Source organism: Myotis brandtii, unplaced genomic scaffold (genome assembly GCF_000412655.1).
Source record: "Myotis brandtii unplaced genomic scaffold, ASM41265v1 scaffold170, whole genome shotgun sequence".
Taxonomy (NCBI): Eukaryota; Metazoa; Chordata; class Mammalia; order Chiroptera; family Vespertilionidae; genus Myotis; species Myotis brandtii.
Genome location: NW_005356260.1, coordinates 391,992 through 410,748, shown reverse-complemented (window position 1 = coordinate 410,748; position 18,757 = coordinate 391,992). Strand labels below are relative to the sequence as shown.

Sequence of the window (18,757 nt, the reverse complement as noted above, 5' to 3'; positions counted from 1 at the left end):
TACAGATATAGATATATATAGTATCCATGGGCCCATTTGTCTAATGCCTAAGAGAGAGCCAGCTGGGGGACCCAGTATCTGAACATCCCATATTCCAGGCTTCTTTTTTCTATATCCCCTGATTTTAAATTTGAAAAGACCTCTAGGTTGTCTGCTGTGGGCTGATCCTGTTCTCTTGAGCCTGATGAGATGTGAGACAGAAAGACACAGGGGCCCAGAGTGGCTGCATAGCACCTGCCCTTGCCTTCCTCTCCGGAAGTGCCTGCAGCGGCAGGAAGATTATCCAGGAGCTAAGAAACCTGGGTTCTCTTCCTGGCTGTTATGAACGACCAGTGTGACCTTAGAAGAGTCTGGTAATCTTATGGAACCTTAGTTTCTTCATCTGTAAGTGGGGAATAATAGTGTTGGCCTTGCCCACCTCAGGGATTTATTTTAGGAATCAAACAAGGTCACAGAGGTGAAAGGACTTAAATATTAGGAGCATTAAGCTGCGAGAAAGCGTCTGGAGTGCTCAGACTTATGAAGGCACTGAGGCCTCTGAGGCCACGGAGGCCCCCCTCCCTGTACCCCCTTTTCTAAAGATTCAGCTGCCAAAAGACAGGCTCTCCAGGAATGGGGTGAGATGCCCTTCCCCAAACAGGCCTGGAAGAGCTGCTCTCTGACAAAGGTCCCAGTTACTCAGTGTAGTTCTATTGTTGATTGACTCAGAGATGATCTATCCCTGTCCCTGTGGCCTCTGGCTGCCCCGTGCACGGTCCTCTCTGTGGGCCAGACCCTGTACCGAGTGCTCCCCATGTCCCATCTCATGGCTCTTTACAACGACTCTGAGATACGGAGGACTGCTGACATTTTACCAAGACAATGAAACTCAGTATTCCATGGGTATTAAGTAGCAGCACAATCGAAACTTAAGGGACATGATTCCAAAGCCTGTTCTGCTCCTGACCTTGGTACTGAACTTCGAGGAGGCTCACCTGGACGGGTTGAGGGAGCCGGAGACCTTCCTGCATGAGTTGTCGTTGCCCCCACACACCCCACATTTGTCCAGCTTCGTAGACGAGTTCACCACGTGGTCACAGCCAGCCTTGACACACTGGCCACGGACACAGATGGCCAGAGTCTCTGGCCCACACAGGGTGCCGTCGATCACCTGCAGCAGGAGAAGGGAAAGGAAGAGAGGGTATGGTGGGCACAGAGGCAGCCCCTGGCGGGGGGTCGGGAGAGGTGGTGGTGCTGGTCGGTGCCCTTCATCCTCATCTGTGGTTCTGAGTTCCAAGAGGAGTCTCACCTTGGCCTCAAACACCTTGAACTCACTCCTCCCCCGGGCTCGGCAGAACAATTTGCAGCGGTCCCGGGGGGACACCCCCGAGTACTTGGGGACCCACTGCAGGAGGTTCCCGTCCATGTCGGTGTAATTGTAGGCGTTATACTTCTCACACTGCTGCTCCCGGAAGCTTTTCTCTGAAAAGAGTAAGGAAAGGCATGGAGTGAACACGCCGTGCTGAAGCAGGGAGGACCCAGCTGGAGAAATGCCTGGATTTGGGGGCCTTTTTTCCGCCTGGTTTTGACCCGACCCCAGGACACAGGTCCAGTGTCACCTGGGCCCAGTATTTCTAGGTCCACCTGACCCAGGTCCATGTGTGACCCTTAGGAGCATCTGGCCTCTGCTGGCCTTTCTGGGATGAATGTCCTTTCTATTGGAGGAAGACATTGTGTTTTACAGATACATAAACTTAGGTGAAAACAGGACAATTCAGTGAGTGTGGGAAGCACAGAGTGACGCACGGAATTATATTTTGGGGCGTCTGCTGTCATGCTCTCTCTTGACTCCCTCAGTGACACTGGACACGTGGCCGGGGACTTCCGGATCTACAGCTCCAGATCCAGTCTCGCCCTACGCCCCACTTGCTGCGATTCTGGGTGTCTGTGGGGGACTCCATGTGTAGGTGCTGTGATTACCAGCTCAGCACAGTCCAGCTGCACACGGTTCCCTCATTCACTGGATTGATTTTCATTGGGTGACACCTCCACGCTCCAGGCTGAGACTCTACATCCTCCATGTCTGAGCTGTCCCTAAATCCTTCTATCACCAGGACAATCTGGTTTTAAATGTCTCTGTCCCCTCTCAGCACCTCAGTCTCCTTCTCACAGGCCCAGGCCTCCTGGCTTCCCTGGGGCCCTAGTGCCCAGCCTCCTACGCCAGCTGCCTCCTGTCCCATCCTGCTGCCTGCCGCTTCCAGAACAATCGTCGGAGTACGACTTTATGTCACAATCCTGGCATTGAACCTGCTCTCGTTACCGAGGTCCTCCGGCTCAGCTGGGCATTTATGTAGTTGTGGAGACTTTTCACACACAGATGGCTGGGCCCCACTCCTCAGATTCTGATCGGTACACGGAGGGGCCTGGGCCTCTGGTTTGAAAATGCTTCCCAGGTGACGGGCCAGGACACCTGGCACTGAGAACGTCTAGATGCCATTTTTTAGCGTTCATGGACCTTGTCGTCTGCTCTTGAAAGGCCGGCCCATTCCACCTGGTGAGTCACAGCCCCTTGGAGACCTCCCCGTCTCCACCCTCCCAGGCCTCCTCACCATCTCAGTTCGCAGGCTCTGCTCAGCCCTCACGCCCCCGGGAGCTTTTGACCAGTCCCGGCTCTTCCTTGCTCGGAATTCCTCAGGAGCCAGGAGTCTGTGCTTCACAGATTAAGTTTTACTGGCCTTGTAAAAGCGTCTGGATCTCTAGCTAGACTGCGCATTCCTTGCGGATGGAGACCACGCTCTGTGCATTTTTTAATGTCATTTATAACATCGATTACAGTCTAGCCACACAGGAGGCACTCAGACACTTGTGGATTGAGATGGCTCCTCCCAGTGCATCTGAGATCATGACTGTTGTCCGTGTCTACCTGGCAAACCCTCACCGTTCCAGGGAATGCTTCGCCTGTGTGTCAGGCAGGCTCTCCCAATTCCAGGCAGTTTCCAGAGCCCCTGCCACTGCTGTTTCTCCCGTCTTGCAAAACTGCTGCGGATGCCCCATTAGACACCAAGCCAGTGGCAGAGTGTCTCTGCCCTTGGATGGACCTTCTGCTGCCTGCCGGTACTTCCCGGAGCTGCGCAGGGGGGAGCTGGGAAGGATGGCAGGGACAAAATTCCCAACGACGCCCTCTCACCCGTTCGGCTGCTGCCCGTGCCTGCCTCTGAGGCAGTGCCTGTGCTTTCTAGCGGGTTACTCGGGGTAGGAGCACGCCAAGGGAGGTATATGCCAAGGAGCGTTGCCTCCTGGGAAGGTTCCGAGGCAGTTGCCACGGCCCCAAGGGAACATGGGCAACTGTCTCCTGAAGGAACGTGCACTGGAATCAGATGCAGAAACCCTCCCTCCGCCCGCCCGGGCTGGATGTGGACTGGGAAGATATTGGAGGTTTGGCTCTGACATTGGCTTTGGCAAACGCTTCCAGTCCGCACACAGACGAGGGTTCAGAGGCCTCCAGGAGGCATGTTACCCCAAACCCAAGCCTCCTCTGCAAGCCTCCTCCCCCCAAACGAGTGACATCCTCTATCTCCACACCTTGGAAGGCCAGGCTGCTCCTCTCCCGGGCTTTGCCACCCATGTTCCCCCCTCCCCGCCACTCCCTGCCCCTCCTCCCGTATGAGGAGAGCTGTCCTGGGGCGCTAGGGGCTGCCCTAAAACTGGGTGCCTCGCAGAGCCATTTAGGTCTGGGTCACAGGAAGGCGCTGCCTTGGGATCGGAGACACTGCCTGCTCCGTCCTCCTCTGGGGATCTTAGGTGGGTGTGGCCATCAGTGATGCTTACCACTAGGGGGACATTCCTCCGTGTGGCAGGACTGGTACTTGGTTCTCCGCCCCAGGCAGTATCTCCCTCCGTTCTGAGGCTCGGGGTCCTTGCACTCGCGGTGTGAGAACTGCACCCCTCCTCCGCAGGTTCGGGAGCATTCTCCCCAAGGCCCCCAGGCGGCCCAGCCTCCGTCCACCACGGCCTGCAACACAGAGCCTCCAAGTCAGGAGCTGAGGTAGGAATGGGCATGGGGTTCAGTACCCACCCTAACCATTCGTTTCATGGCCGCATGGCCTGCCTGGCCGTGGGCTCTGTGAACAGACACCGTGCTGGACTCGCGCACGGCACGGCGACCGTCCAGCGTCTGAAACAGCGCCTTGCCCTCAGCAGGGCACTCAGTGCTGGTTGTCGAATGAAACTCTTTTGTGGGAATAAGGTTGGCTCAGTCATAGCAGTTCTTCACTGGGGACGTTTGGAAGTGTTTAGAGACATGTTGGCTGTTACAGCTGGAGAGGGTCTATGCCGCTGGCCTCGAGTGGGGAGAGGATGAGGGGCTGCTAAGCACCTAGCAATGCACAGCCAACCATGAACAAGACACCCCCTACCACCAGCCCCCCTGTCACTATGCCGGGGTTGAGGAGTCCTGGTCTAAAGCAATAACTGTTGGGAGGTGTGGCTGCCGGTTGGCCAGCCAGATCAGGGGCCAGATGGTCCCTGGGAAATAAACAGAGTTGCTTCGACTTTACAGCTGGCCTGGGAGGACAAACCCTTGCCACTGGTGCGCTCAAGGGTTTTCAAACGGAAAATAATTTTAAATATGAAAAAAAACACAAACGAGGCATGCAGCTCGAGGGCCATGAGTTTGACATGCTTGCTCTAAACTGAGTTATCACCCGGCCATGGTGGCTCAGTGGTTGAGCGGTGATCTATGAACCAGGAGGTCACCGTTCGATTCCCCGTCAGGGCACATGCCAGGGTTGTGGGCTTGATCCCCAGTGTGGGGCCTGCAGGAGGCAGCTGATCAATGATTCTCATCATTGATGTTTCTCTCTTTCTCCCTCTCCCTTCCTCTCTGAAATCAATGAAAATATATTTTTAAAAGTGTGTAACTACCCAGATAAAAAAAACATCGGCATGATTTTCATCAATATCCTGCCATATTTTTGCTTTGAATATATAAACATAAAGGTGCGGTGTTTTTTATTTTACACAGATATAGTATTAGATGAGAAATAGCATGCCATGAGCATCCATGTCAACCGCTCCCGGCACTGAGCATGGCTCTGGCCTGGGGAAGGTTGCACGGACCCCCTCCCTACCCCTCTCCTCAGTGATGTGTGAAGCTCACCCTACAGGAGAGGGAGACCCCTGGACCAGAAGCTCAGTGTCTGATGGGAGGATGAGAGGCGGCTGAGGGTGAAGCCGTGACTCCCACCCCGGCTCAGGCTTAGAACCGGGCTCCTGAGACTCAGTGCTGAGGACACTGTCACTGAGAACAGCCCTGGGGAGAGTGACAGCTCGGGCCACCCTGGTGCTCAGTGCTGGGTCGGGACCAGGCTGCCTGACTCCACGGATGCCGTTTCACAGGGGCGGCTCAGTGACTGGCGGCAGGAGAAATGTGATCAGCCCACGGTTTGGAAGTATTAAGAGCAGGGCAAAGAAGCGAATCATTTAAAACTCTCAGCGGCATTGCCTTGGATTCGCCTGCAGATTCGCTGTGTCCTGGGCCAAGTTTTCTCTGCCTGTCAGAGCCCGTCTGGTTCCTCCTCCCCTCCCCGTCCCTGAGTATGGAATCCCCACAGTTACTCTCATTCTCCCGACCTCTCATTATAAATTCAGCTCAGACATGGGTAGGATATGAGCCCTTTCCCTTCATTTGATGGAATGTCCTCTTCCAGGCCACTCTTATCTGTTTATAAAGACTCCAGAGTGGCTTCCGTTTACCGAGTGCCCAGGCTCTGGTCTTAGTAATCACCAACCTCCACAGCCTCCAGGTCAGCTCCAGAGCACCCCACAGGGAGCTCCCCACAGGCCCGGGCACCGGTGGCATCATCCATTCACTACAAGCTCAGCTTCCAAGGCTCCTCTCGTGTTTGGAAAACTATGCTTTGTTTTGTTTGTAAAAATATGACTGGCCCAGCGGGCGTGGCTCAGTGGTTGAGCGTTGACCTATGAGCCAGGAGGTCACGGTTCAATTCCTGGTCAGGGCACATGCCAGCAGGCAGCCGATCAATGATTCTCGCTCATCATTGATGTTTCTGTCTCTCTCTCCCTCTCTCTTCCTCTCTGAAATCAATAAAAATATTTTTAAAAATATGAGTGATTTTACTTAGAAGTCCTGGTTGCAGCCTAGCCCGGAGTCCCTTAGTTCCTCGCTCTCAAGTGTGGTTTCTCCTCGCAAACAGCTCTCCCTACTCTGCCCCTCACACCACCCACCCCACCCCACCTCTGTGTCCCTAAGAGGCATTGCTCACCTTGGGCCTCTCTACTTCCTCCGCAGGAAGACAGTTGCCATCCCAGCAGAGGTGCCCGGGCCCGCAGGGCGTCCCGTCAGCCCAGGGCAGGCTGCCGTTCTTCGTGTGGCAGAGGGGCTCGGCGCCATCCCTGTGGCACCAGAGCTGGGCACAGATGTCCTGCGCAGAGGTATTGGGGCAGTGGCGGAAGCCCAGCCCGAAGATCTGCCTGCACTGCTGGTCCAGCTCATAGAGCGCCCTTTGGCCCGGGAGGTCGGTCGGGAGGGGCAGGGCCGAGGTGGGGGCGTCGAGGAGACAGTCTCCTGAGAAACGGAGGAAGCAGAGGCCAGAGTCAGGGGCCCGTTTCCTCTCTCACCCCCGCATGGCTCCCATAGGACCCCCCAAATCCCGACGGACAAGTTTAAGCTCTAGACATTAGCTTTCCCTTGACCTCAATTTAAAAACTCAACACTCGCCATCCAGACAGAATCTGTCCCATTTTCGACTATCAGTCACAACAGTTATCTTCAAGATCGGATTTCCTTTGTTTTCCAGAACATCTTACCTGACTCAGTGTTTACCCAGCAAACTGTAATACTAATGTAGGTCAATGTACCCGGGGGTGTAAATGAACTCTTAAAAACCATGGCCTGCTAAATGAAGCCCAAGGGCTGGTGTTTGGATAATCCATCATTTTTGTATTACATGTGTGCCTGCCTCCTTCAAGGGGAAGAACCAAAAAGAAATTGTGTTGCACTGTTTTGCTCCACAAACCAAGCTGTTTTAGCTGGGCGCACGCTCCCGGCCCACCTGGGCCCCCACTCCCTGCTCTCTTTGCCTTGCTAAGCGATCCTCCAATGTCCCGCTCCAGCCCCACACTCTTCCCTCCTCTGCGCTGCAAACATTCTTCTGCTCCTTCCAGCTCTGTTCTTCCGCTCCTTCCAGCTCTGTTCAGACCCACCTCCTCCGGCCAACTCCACCTGCTTTGTGACTGAGTCTAGATGAGCCCGGGACTCAGGCTGCTGGACAATGGGCAAGGAGGAGCATGCTCTGTGGGGATGGGGAGGCCCTGGCACAGGTCGAGGGGCAAGGGCCAGATCTCTGAAGCCTCTTCTAACCCTCAATGGCTATGATGCTTCCTGATGCAGCTCAGTAAGGAGCCCGCCGGGCAGAGCGCCGCTGCCAGCAGCTGGCCAGGGAGGCCTACCGTGCCCACCGTCCAGGAGCTCCGTGAGGTACATGGCGCTGCAGGGAGACCAGGGCAGCGTCTTGTTGAGGTGGACGAAGAGGGGTGCCATCATGTGGTGCTTGCCCATGGGCCCAAAGAGCCGTGCACAGGGCTTGGAGTCGTCGTGGGGCATGCCGAGGACGTGCCCTGGGGACAGAGAGAGACCCTCGGTCTACGTTCACAGCCTCCACTGCTTGGCAGCCCTCCCCACCCTGCTCCAGGGCTCCCATGGTTGAGAGAGAGAGAGAGAGAGAGAGAGAGAGAGGAAGAAGAAAAAGAGGAGGTGGAGGAAGAGGAGGAGGAGGAGGAGGGAGAGAAGGGAGGGACTGAGGGAGCAGCATGCCCTCTTCTTATTCCTTTTTTTATTTTATTTATTTTATCGCCTCTACGCGCCCCGTGCTCCGCGAGGCGAGAATCGGCGCAGACGTTGCTGCGATGAAACTGTGATGATCAGTTTAACCACAACCTGCTCACCGTGGTCCCCTGAGCACAGGCTGCAGGAGTCGGTCTCACAACATGCCTGCCCCCCCCATGCTCGGTGCGGGGCTGGGGGGGGGGCACGGCCATATTTCATACGCCTGCTTGGTGCCGAGAGCTTCAAATACGTTACCTCACTAAATCTCTATTAAAGATGTATTTTTATTGATTTCAGAGAGGAAGGGAGAGGGAGAGAGAGAGAGAAACATCAATGATGAGAGAGAATCATTGATCAGCTGCCTCCTGCACTCCCCTTCCTGGGGATTGAGCCTGCAACCCAGGCATGTGCCTTGACGAGGAATGGAACGGGTGACCTCCAGGTTCACAGGTCCATACTCAACCACTGAGCCATGCTGGGCCCTCTTCTTATTCCTTAAAGACCTTTCCACTCTGAGCTTTTCCCTTCCCAGAAGCTTTCTCAGAGCACGAGGAGCACGGGCAGCCTGCCTTAAATTCACATGCACCTCAGTTATTTGCTCGCCCTCTCTTCACAATCCATCTTCCCAGGTTCTTACCGCTTAGTTTAGACACACATTTCAACTTTACCAGGGCCTGTTTCACATCTGGGCATTTTCCTGGCGATCCCTGAGGATGGCCCAGTTTAACATGTAGGCCTCGTGCTCAGGGTATGAATGCAGAAGGCACAGTACCTATTGGCATGGGACCATTCTGTCGTAATCAGGAGGGGGACCTGGCTGACAGGGAGGGCCCGAGATGGCTCAGAGCTGGGTGAGCCTGGGTCTGGAAGAGGCAGCGTGGAGCAGGCGGGCAGGGTGGCTCTTACCCAGCTCATGGGCCAGCGTGTAGGCCGCCTGGAGCCCCTCGTCCTCGATCACAGAGCAGCTCTTGCTGGGGTCACAGATGGTGCCAATGTCCGCCACGCCCAGGGTGTCGCACATCCCCTCCTTCCCACAGAAGTTCTGCGAGGCGGAGAGGGTGAGAGCGTGAGAACGGACAGAGGACATCTCCCTATTCCTGCTCCTCCTGAGTCGAAGGACATTTTTGAAGCTCAAATCCCTCTTTCTTCACAAAGGACACTGGTTTAGGGAAGACCGTTTCTCCTTCTACATTGGCCTGTGCTGGGCTGGCTGGTGCTTGGACGGCTTGTTGGGGGAGGCAGGCCAGCACAGCGGTTCAGAACACGGAGCCTGGGCTGGGCTGGGGGCGCCGCTGCTTTGTGACACTCTGTGCCTCAGTTTCCTCGGTTGTAAAACGGGGAACTGTACAACGGAACTTGCCTCGTGGGGTTGTTGTGAGGACTGAGGAGTAGACAGAGCCTTGCACACATGATTACACTCTCTAGCCTTGAGGATGCCGCCCACCTGGAGTTTCAATCTCACCAGGTAGATGGGCAGCCTCCTGATTTGGGGAAATTTCGAGAGTAATGGCTTGGCTACCTGGCCATATGTTTAACCATCACCGCAGAGGGACCTCTTCTCTAATTCCTGCTCCAGATCTCTTACTGGACGGCGTGTCCTCTAGTTATGACCTCAGCAGACAGCTGGTCACAAACATTTGGAACAGAGCCCGTATGGCATTCCTCTCCTTCCCTTGCAAATACCTCACACTTGTCCTCATGACCTCCTCCTCCTCCTCATTCCACACACGAGGCTCCCAGCTGGGGCCAGCAGGGAGGCAGTCCCTATGTTCGGGCAGGCCCAGGAGCCCTGGCCCTGGCCCTCCCTTTGACCCAGTCATCCCACCCCAACCCCACCTTCCCCCACTCCCCGGGGTCTCCGGAGCCCATCCACAGACCTGTCTGGTGAGCAGAATGGCCGTGTCGAAGTGTCCTGGGTCCCGGTCGCTGCGGAAGTTGAACCGCTGCTGCCAGTTGCAGAAGCTGCGCAGGGTAAGCCCCCCATTGTCAGACACCCTGGGGCCCTGCGCCTCATCTTCCACGATCACCACCTTCACCACCACCAGGTGGATGGAGTTGCGAATGCTGGGGTGCTTGTAGATGCGGGCCGCCACCGACATGAGTGTCAGGATGTGGTTCTGTCGGGAAGGAGGGAATAGGAAGAATGAAGTGTTCCATCTCCCAGCCCGTCGCCTGCCCACGGCCATCACCTCTTGTTACCCACCCCGTGTGCCCCGCTCCGGGCTGAGTGCCCGATAAATAGCATCTTGTTGAAAACTCATGGCCTCCAGACCCTTCATTTCACATAAAAGGCAGTTGTGTCCCAAGATCACAAATCTATGGAGAGCACGGCCAGCATGTGAGCTCAGACTGTCTGGCTCCGAAGCGCGTGCATGTAACATCTTGACCGGACACATGTGGCCATGTAAATCAAAGTCCATTAAAAGCCAGCGAAACTGAAATCACAGCTCCCCCGTCGCACTGGCCACATTTCAAGTCTGTCGATAGCCATCTATGGCTTGTGGCCACTGTATTGGACTGAGCAGACAGAACGTTCCACCCTCACGGAAAGTTCTATGGGACCAAGCTGGTTATTCAGCCTTGACCTTGACACCGGCCGTCTCCCTGCCATGCCCTTCTCCCCCCGCTTCTCCATTCTCAGCCCAGAAGCAGTGATCTGAGTGCTCCAGGTGAGTAGAATTTCCCCGAGAGTCCAGCATTCTCCTGACGTCTGCAGGGGAAGCCTCCTCTGCAGGATGAAATGTTAACCCTGAAAACTTGGCTCTGGTTGTCACGACAATCAATAGCTACTCTGCTCCCGGCGCAGGACCCACGCTTCACCAATGTCACCTCTTTACATGCTCACAATAACCCTGTGAAGCGGTATCACAGTCCCTACGTCTAAGGCCACACGGCTCTTCAAGCCAGGATGTGGCCCAGGCCTGTCCGTCTCCGGGGCCCACACTCTTCTCATTAAGTGTCCCAGTGCTTGGCCTCCTGGCATTTGCCCGGACAGCCCCGAAGGGCTTATTCCCTTCTGCCTGGGGCTTGAGCGAACCCTGTGGGCCTAATGAGGCCCAGATGCGGAGGCTCACACCTGCTTCCAGTCCCACCCAGGCCAGCTGAGACAGCCCACGTCATCGCTGGGCCTCTGTCCTGTCCCCGGGCTGCCAGCTGCTCCCACGCCTTTGGAGGAGGCCAGGCTGGAGCTCACGCTCCTGCCTCTAAGAGCGCATTCTCTAGGGTTATTTTGCAGAAGAGGAGACAAAGGGGCAGAGGCAAGACTGCCTTCAGCCGTGAGTGTGGCCAGCTGAGCAGCCAACTCGCTGGCCCCAGTCTCTATTCTCTGGGGCACCGTCTCTATGAGCCTCTCCTTTTCTCTCCGGTGATCTGGAAGGTGGGAGTGGAAGGAGGGGAAGGGAGAGTGAAAGGCTAGAGAGGGACATTCCGCCATCCGGGGCCATGTGTGGGAGATCCAGACGAATCGCATCATTTGTGAATGGGATCTGTCTGTTCACCTCGCAGGCAACAAGCCAGGCATTTTGTAAGCCCTACAAACAGAGGCTGGCAGGTTGTTGAGGGTGTCAAGTACTCCGGCTATGTTTAGGCTGATGTAAACATCTTATCAGCAAAGCTGAAACTTGGCGCTCTCGCTCTTGGAGTTGGATTCCTAAGGGAAACAAGCAATCACATCATTATGCAACCAGGGGTGAGGGCTGAGGAATGGTAGCTTGCTGAGGCCACTTCCTGTCCAGCCCTTCACGGCTCCCAGGGGGCAGAAAGAGTGTCCTGGCCTCTTGCCCTAGGAAGGGCCAGAGACTGATGGGCCAGGAACCAACTCCTGGGACTTCTTCCCAGGCAACCTGCCACTCTCCTCATAAGAATTCTTCCCTTTGAGTCCCGATTTCATAATCTCGCAATTGGGGAGATGATGTCTCACAAAGAAGGTGTGGAGATAAGAGATGCCAGCTGCTCAGCACTGACTCCAGAAAATTATACACGGAACCGAAGACCTGAGGTTTGAGAGGAGTCTGCAGTCCCAAGCTGGGCAGGTCAGACTGAGGCTCTCAGGCCAGCAGCTGTGTGGACACCATGCAACGGCCTAGTCCCCAGGGTAAACCAAGCAGTCTGGTGTGAACTGCCCCCCAAAGGATGGGGTGAAGCATCAGACGCTCCCCAACACTGAGAGTTTTTTTAGGGGGGTCTTCTCCTTTGCAGCTGAGGTAGCTCCTAGCATCTTCTCCAGATGAATGACTGCTGGGCTGAGCCGGCTAGAGGGCCATTTCCTTTGGCCTTCTGGTATTTGTCTGGACAGCCCTAAGGTTTTATTCCCTTCTGCCTGTGGCTTAGATGAGAGGTTAGATCTGAGGATGGTTGAAGGTCCTCTGGCTGCCATCTCAGAAGATAATTTCCATTGCATTGTGGTCCTGTGTTTCTGTTAAAAATCCCCAAACCTTATCCCACTTACCCACCTTTTCTGTCCCACTGAGCTTTTGGAGATGAAGGGTCACCATCCCCAGCGTTAGCTCCTCTGAGAAATGGTGGCAGGAATGCCTGACACCTGCAGGGGAAGGGCCACTGGGCCTTGGTGGGGTGGTGGCCCAGAGTCGGTGAGCTTCCGATTCTCAGCCAACCCCCTAGGCCTGAGTTACGGTCCAGGAAGGAGAAGGGCAGATGGCTCGCTCCACCACCTGGTGTCTATTTATACCTCCCTGCACCCCAGTGCAGGCTGCCGGCTGAGGCGTGTGGGTAAGATTGTGCCCCTGTGGATGGGGTCCCAATACAGCAGACAACTTCCCACAAGCACGGCCGGTAGGCTGGACAGAGCCCAGGGCCAGCAGGCCCGTGGTGTTAAAACACACACACCCTGCTCTTGACTGACTGGGGGTCTGACACCCTTCACTCTTGTTGGGAGGGCGGGCATCTTTCTGGGAGTCTCCTTCGCCACGGGCTTCCGCAGCACCTGGAAAAGAGAGACCTTCCCCACCACCTGGTGTCTATTTATACCTCCCTGCACCCCAGTGCAGGCTGCCGGCTGAGGCGTGTGGGTAAGATTGTGCCCCTGTGGATGGGGTCCCAATACAGCAGACAACTTCCCACAAGCACGGCCGGTAGGCTGGACAGAGCCCAGGGCCAGCAGGCCCGTGGTGTTAAAACACACACACCCTGCTCTTGACTGACTGGGGGTCTGACACCCTTCACTCTTGTTGGGAGGGCGGGCATCTTTCTGGGAGTCTCCTTCGCCACGGGCTTCCGCAGCACCTGGAAAAGAGAGACCTTCCCCAGCCAGTTTAGGGAAGTTTTTTTTTTTTTTTATTCTTTGAGCTACAAACAAGGAGATCACACCCCAGAGCTCTGGTGCAGCCAAAGCCACGAGGGTGGAGCTGAGGGGAGGCTGGGCCTGGGGCCAGTGTCTTTCCAGCAGCCTCTTCTGCCCCCAGTGCCACCCGCTCTGCTCTGCTCACTGGCTCTGTGCACTGTGGGTCCTCCCGCTTTTCCTGGCGGCAGGTCTGGGAGACGTGAGGAGAGGGAGGTGGACACACGGAAACCCTCTGACCTCAGCAACTGCTCTTCTCCTTTTTTCCTTCTGGGCATCTCTCTAGGGCCCGAGACTGTGCTGAGGAGGAGGAGGTGGGAAGAAGAAAGGAAAAGGAAAGAAGCAATAGGAGAAGAGAAGGTCCTACACGGGTGTCCTTCATTTCTCCTCGTTCTCAAGATGTGTAGGCAGTTAGACATGAGCAGAGCAAGGACGATGGGCCAGGTACGGAGGTCACCAGGGCCCTGGGTGCCAGCAAAGGACAATGGTAGGGTGGGAACTTGTCCCCAGGGTGACCTTTCTTCCCAAGCACATCACTGGTCATGTGTATTGGACCCCCTGACCTTTCCTTCCTGGAGATAACATCTAAGCCTCAGTTGTATTTCAGCTCCAGGCCCAGAAAAGCAGCAAAACCAGACAAGCAAAACCACGGCCAACGCAGGACCAGCTACATTGAATAATGACCCCTTACCCTGGTGCCCGCTTAATCAGTGGAGCCCCCAACCCTGAAAGGACATACCTGGAAAGCTGCTGAATATTCTACTGTGATCTTCCCCTGGGACCCCCCCTAAAATCTTCACCTTAAAACCTTTAGGACAGAGGACCTGCTGGCTCTCCCTCCTGGGAGCATGCTTGAGCCTTTCCCTTCCTCCTGGCCCTCCCCATCCCCTCAGGGGCATTGCCTTGACCTTCCTCACTTCTAAGCTCCAAGGGGCCTCCCTTTACCTCTATAACTTGCTACCTAAGCCAGTTTTTTCCTACAAATTACTTCTTCTATCTCTGATTTTCCAAATAAACATTCTCTTAGAGTTTGGGTCTTGGCTCTGAATTCTTTCCTAGCCAGAACTCAAGGACCGAGGTGGCTGAACCCAGGTCTGGTCTGACCCCACTGGTCTAATACCTGGTGCCGTTCTTGCCACCCCAACAAAAAACAGCAAGGGCGAGGCTACTTCTCCAAGACACAAACTTATCAGAACCACAAGGAGTCAAGCATGAAACTCTGAGCCAAGCAAGCTGAAAGGAGACCCTCTCTGCCATGGGACAGCGGAGGTGACACAGCAGTGGCGGGCTATGATGGCAGGCGACCACACTGCCCTCCTACTCTGACAAACGCCATCACCGAAGGCAACTCTAGTATCAGTTATGCTTTGTCGAACACCTACTATGTGCCAGGCACCATCACCGAAGGCAACTCTAGTATCAGTTATGCTTTCTTGAGCACCTACTATGTGCTGGGCACTAGTTCGGGTGCTTTCCATATTTATTGTATCCTCAACACACTGCCAGGACATCGGGATACTTGTTCTGGGGAAAAATTAAGGTAACTTGCTCAAGGACACTCCGTTACTTCCGTTACCCTTCAAAGCCTATCCTCTTCAACGTGACACTGTCTCCCTGTTTACTGCCTGGAGGAAAACTACAGCACAGAGTAAACAATCACAAAGCACAAAAGCAAACAACCTGGCCTTGACTTCATCTAGGCACACACCCCACCCTTCACCCCCGGGGCAGGCGGAGATGACAAATCAGAAACCTTTGCATATTAAGGCATAGTCTTTGGGAAAGACTTCATATTGTTCATCGCTCTGACTGCAGCAGACAAAAGAGATTAAAAAAAAGACTCATTCCTTTGCCAGTGGGAGAACATAATTCGCATGGACACGACACTTGTCTTTCATCCATGAAGACTTGGGTGGCTAAAGAGAGTGGGGCATGCATCCGTTTCTGTTATTTTTCCAAAGCAGGTCACTTCTGACAACCTGGGACTATGCTGGGATTATGCTGGGCAAAGTGGGATACATAGTCACTTCAGTGTCAGGGCTTGCGGGCGACATTTTCCCCAGAGGATATGGTTAAGGGGAGACGAAATGGCTATGACTTAGCCCTTCCCTGAAACCACTCGCAGCTAGCTTGACATCTTGGGAAACCTCTCGTCTGCTCTGGGGACAATGGGCGCCACTCCTAGGACCCTCTCTGCTGAGAAGGGAATTCGGAAGCTCAGCTCACCCTTGACCCCTGACAGGTCGATTTCCCAGACTGAGCGGGGAGCTGCTGGGCCCACCCTCACTCCCGCTCCAGTTTCATCCAGAGCGACTAGCAGCAGCCGGATGCAGACGGAGTTAATGCTCTCTTCCGAGGTGGTCCCTCTTTTCAGAAAGCCCCCTTTGTCTGGGCTCCTTCCTTCTGAAACCAGATAAGAAGGTGGGAAGCAGGGGCCCCTCTGAGAAGGGATTAAGTGAACTGAAGGGCACGGAGCTCTGGGAAATTGTGGCTCAGCCGTGCGACCAGCCTGGAGCCCGGCTGCTTCTTTCTCTCGGCCTTTACGGCGGTTTCTTCTCGGTATCGGGCTTGGTGGGGCATCTTTGGGCAGCTGGATTCAAGGACCCATTCCCTCAGTATGGACAAGGGACAGAGGCCCACAGAGCCATAGTCACAGGCCCTCGCGGAGCTATAGGCAGCCGGGCACAGAAAACAGCACTGCCCTCCGGTTCAGGAGACGGGACCTGCAGAGTCACACGTGCTGTGCGAGCTGCACCTTCGGCCTCTAACCCCTCACAGGTGTTTCCGCTGAGCTGATGCGTGGAAACCCCTCCTCAAGCTGAACGCACTCACACTGGCTTCCCCGCACAGTGCTGACCTTTCTCGAAGATTCGTCATGAAACAGCCGCACAGGTTACCCGGTCCAGGTATCTCTCTTCAGAGATGACGAAGCCCAAGCCCTTGAGGGGGTGAAGCTCTCCGCATCCTCATCATGTGCCCGGTCGCTAAGACACCCCAAAGCGCCTCTGTCCGTGTGATGGAGGCCCCAGGAGACTCCTGGGAGAGTTACTTATTCTATTTTGGGGAGAAGGGTCTGGGCAGGCAAGGTCTTGGGGAACCAGACTGACATTCATTCTCGGCTGAGCTCATGGGCCCATTTGGGAAGCCCAGGGGATGAAGCGAGAAGTTCAGGTTTCTCCTGTGGCATCTCCACAGCTGGTGAGGGGCCTGTGGGCAATCATAAAACCAGCTGTCCCTCAGCCCTGCCCCGCCCCAGCAGGCGTGCAGGTGGGCTGTGACACGAGACGGAGGGAGAGGACTTCTCTTTGAGGTGTAAGGCCTAGCAGTAGACACCTTAGGGAGAGGAACGTAGCCTTCACAGGTGCCCAATGCCCATTCTGATGTGCTCTCCTGACCTGGGCTAGCTGGGCGCGGAGGTACGCCGCTGTGAGTGTATGCGGAGGGGCAGGGATGGGGTAAGCCTACGCTAGGCCATCCAGCCAGGCATCCTATGAGGCGGCATCCCGGGCGGCTCTGCGAGGAGAAAGCCGGCTTGTCTGGTGCAGCACACCTGGGTCAAAACGCAGCCCAGCCTCCTGCTCAGTGGCCTGGGCACCCTGGAGCCCAGCACCAAGCCACGCCTGCTTCTCCGTGGCGCTGGTGTCTGCAGAGGTCAAGGGCGTCCTTGAGGCAAATGCTCAGTATCTTCAGTGTCAAGGTGAGCTCAGTGAGCTCAGAGAGCGAGGCGGGAGGAAGGCATTAAGAAGGACATTTTCGGCTCCAGAGACTGACAAGCAATTGCTTTCTCTGCAGCTTCTCCGAGGTCTTGTTATTCGTATCTCCTGGTTCACAGGCAGATGTTGGACACTGGTCCACGTGTGGGGAGGGGCCCAGCAGCTCAGCTCTGGGTTTGCAATGAATGTACTTCAGCCTCTTTCTGCTGTTGCACCCTAGTAGCCAGGCCTGTGGGTCCTCGCCCGGGATGGGAGGAGCCCCTCCTGCCACCCTGTCTAGGACTTGCAGGGTAGGCGGGGAAACAGGTAGGAGGTCCGTGTAGACCCAGAGCCTGAGGGGCAGACTGCCTGGAGGGCTCGCAGCTGTCTTGCCATGCTCTGGGGGAAGGCAACCCCGTGACTGATAAACAGCACAACCGATAGCATGCAGAGGGGCCCACCCAGGTTTAACCCGCCCCTGCAGTGGCCAGAGGAGCAGCCACAGGGACCTCTCACCCCCTAGTCTTTCCATCCTTCCATCTAGAATGCATTTCCCAGGGACTGTGGGGTGGGAAAGATGGGGTGCGAAACAGAAGGGCCGACTGCGCCTTGTCTGGCCTCTTTTGCACAGGTGATGCCGAAATGCTTGGATAGGGTCCCCAGCCAAGATTGCCATCACTGTCAGTGTTCACTGAGCTGCTCCAGGGGCCACGAACCCTGGTTCAGGGCACTGTGACCTCCAGGCGGGCCAGTTCTCTACCTGGCACATTACCAGTTCTGTGTTCCCTGGGGAAGAGAGAGTACCACCCCCATACTTCCCCTGGTCTGTGGGCAACACAGACACCTCCTGCAGGGTCTGCACCACCTTTGAATCTAGTTAGAAACCATCTGGCCACAGGGGCTGTGCCCTGGATGTAGCTTTCCTGCCCCAGATCGGCGGAGAGCTGGGTCTGGGTTTCGATCAGCTGGGGTGGACCAAGTATATAGTTCTGGTTCCACTAAGAACAGTCCCTGAAGAGTTCCTATCCCCACTCCCTTCTCCCCTCCCTTTCCCACTGAAGCTTCAGTTTCCTGGACTGAGCCCCCAGGCAGAAACTCTGGTTCCCTCCCTTCTGTGCAGATGCTGGCACTGCCAAGTTCTGCGGGGCTGGGCGCCAGGTTGGCAAGGTAGTCCACACCCCCAGCACCCTGATCAGAACCAGCTGGGCACCCCGAAGTGGGGCAGCCCCTTTCCAGGTTCAGTTCCCTCCAAACCATATCTTATTTATGGGAACCTCCGTGCTGTTTGCAAGGGAATGAAATAGCCACATCTTCCCATGGCAGCCTCTCCCATCTGGAGACAGCAGAGGGCTGAGAAATGGGGTGGGCGTTTTCCCAAAACGCTCAGTTTTCATCTGTGTTGGGAGAGGGGGTGCTTAAAACCCATTTCAGTTCAGTTTGCCGAGAACTGTGTCAGATTTAGGAAGGGAGGGATGGGGGCGGGGGGGGGGAAGAGCAGCTGAGAGGGGGAGATGCTGGGGCCTGCACCCTAATTTGGAAGGGAGGTGGGCAGGGGGCAGTAGGTAGCCCAGGTGTCAGAGGTTAAGCCAAGAGTTCCCGCGCGTTCTCGGAACGCCAAGAACCTTGTTTGGGAAGAGTGGAGAACATGAAGGATTTTCTGAGGGACAGAGAAGGGGAGCATTTGGGGACTCCGGGAGGGGACAGGGGACCTCCCCGGGTCAGAGCGAGTCCTACCTGCAGGTCGGGTCCATAGAAGGCCGCCATGGACGCATCCGCCACCAGCAGCGTCTCCACGAAGCGAGCCTCGGACACAAACCGCTTGGTCCTGCTCGCGGCCCCCCGAGGTGCCGGCAGCTCGCGGGCGCCTTCGGACTCCTTTTCTTCGCTTTCTTCCTCCGGTGCCTCGTCCTTCTCTTCCTCCTCGCGCTCCTGCCTGTGCCCGTG

At 55.8% G+C, this 18,757-nt stretch overlaps 1 protein-coding gene across 1 annotated transcript in view; it reads right to left on the bottom strand.

The window, feature by feature from the left end:
* The window catches only part of ADAMTS8 (ADAM metallopeptidase with thrombospondin type 1 motif, 8), a gene marked incomplete at its 5' end in the record, with an annotated part of 20,863 nt that extends 2,112 nt beyond the window's left edge, over nt 1-18,751 (bottom strand). The window contains 8 exons of the mRNA XM_005863024.2: nt 975-1,150; nt 1,289-1,461; nt 3,808-3,991; nt 6,264-6,565; nt 7,450-7,617; nt 8,732-8,867; nt 9,703-9,942; nt 18,548-18,751. Coding sequence (XP_005863086.1) covers nt 975-1,150; nt 1,289-1,461; nt 3,808-3,991; nt 6,264-6,565; nt 7,450-7,617; nt 8,732-8,867; nt 9,703-9,942; nt 18,548-18,751 — 1,583 coding nt within the window. The remainder of the gene's footprint in view (nt 1-974; nt 1,151-1,288; nt 1,462-3,807; nt 3,992-6,263; nt 6,566-7,449; nt 7,618-8,731; nt 8,868-9,702; nt 9,943-18,547) is intronic.
* Nucleotides 18,752-18,757: the final 6 nt, after the last annotated feature.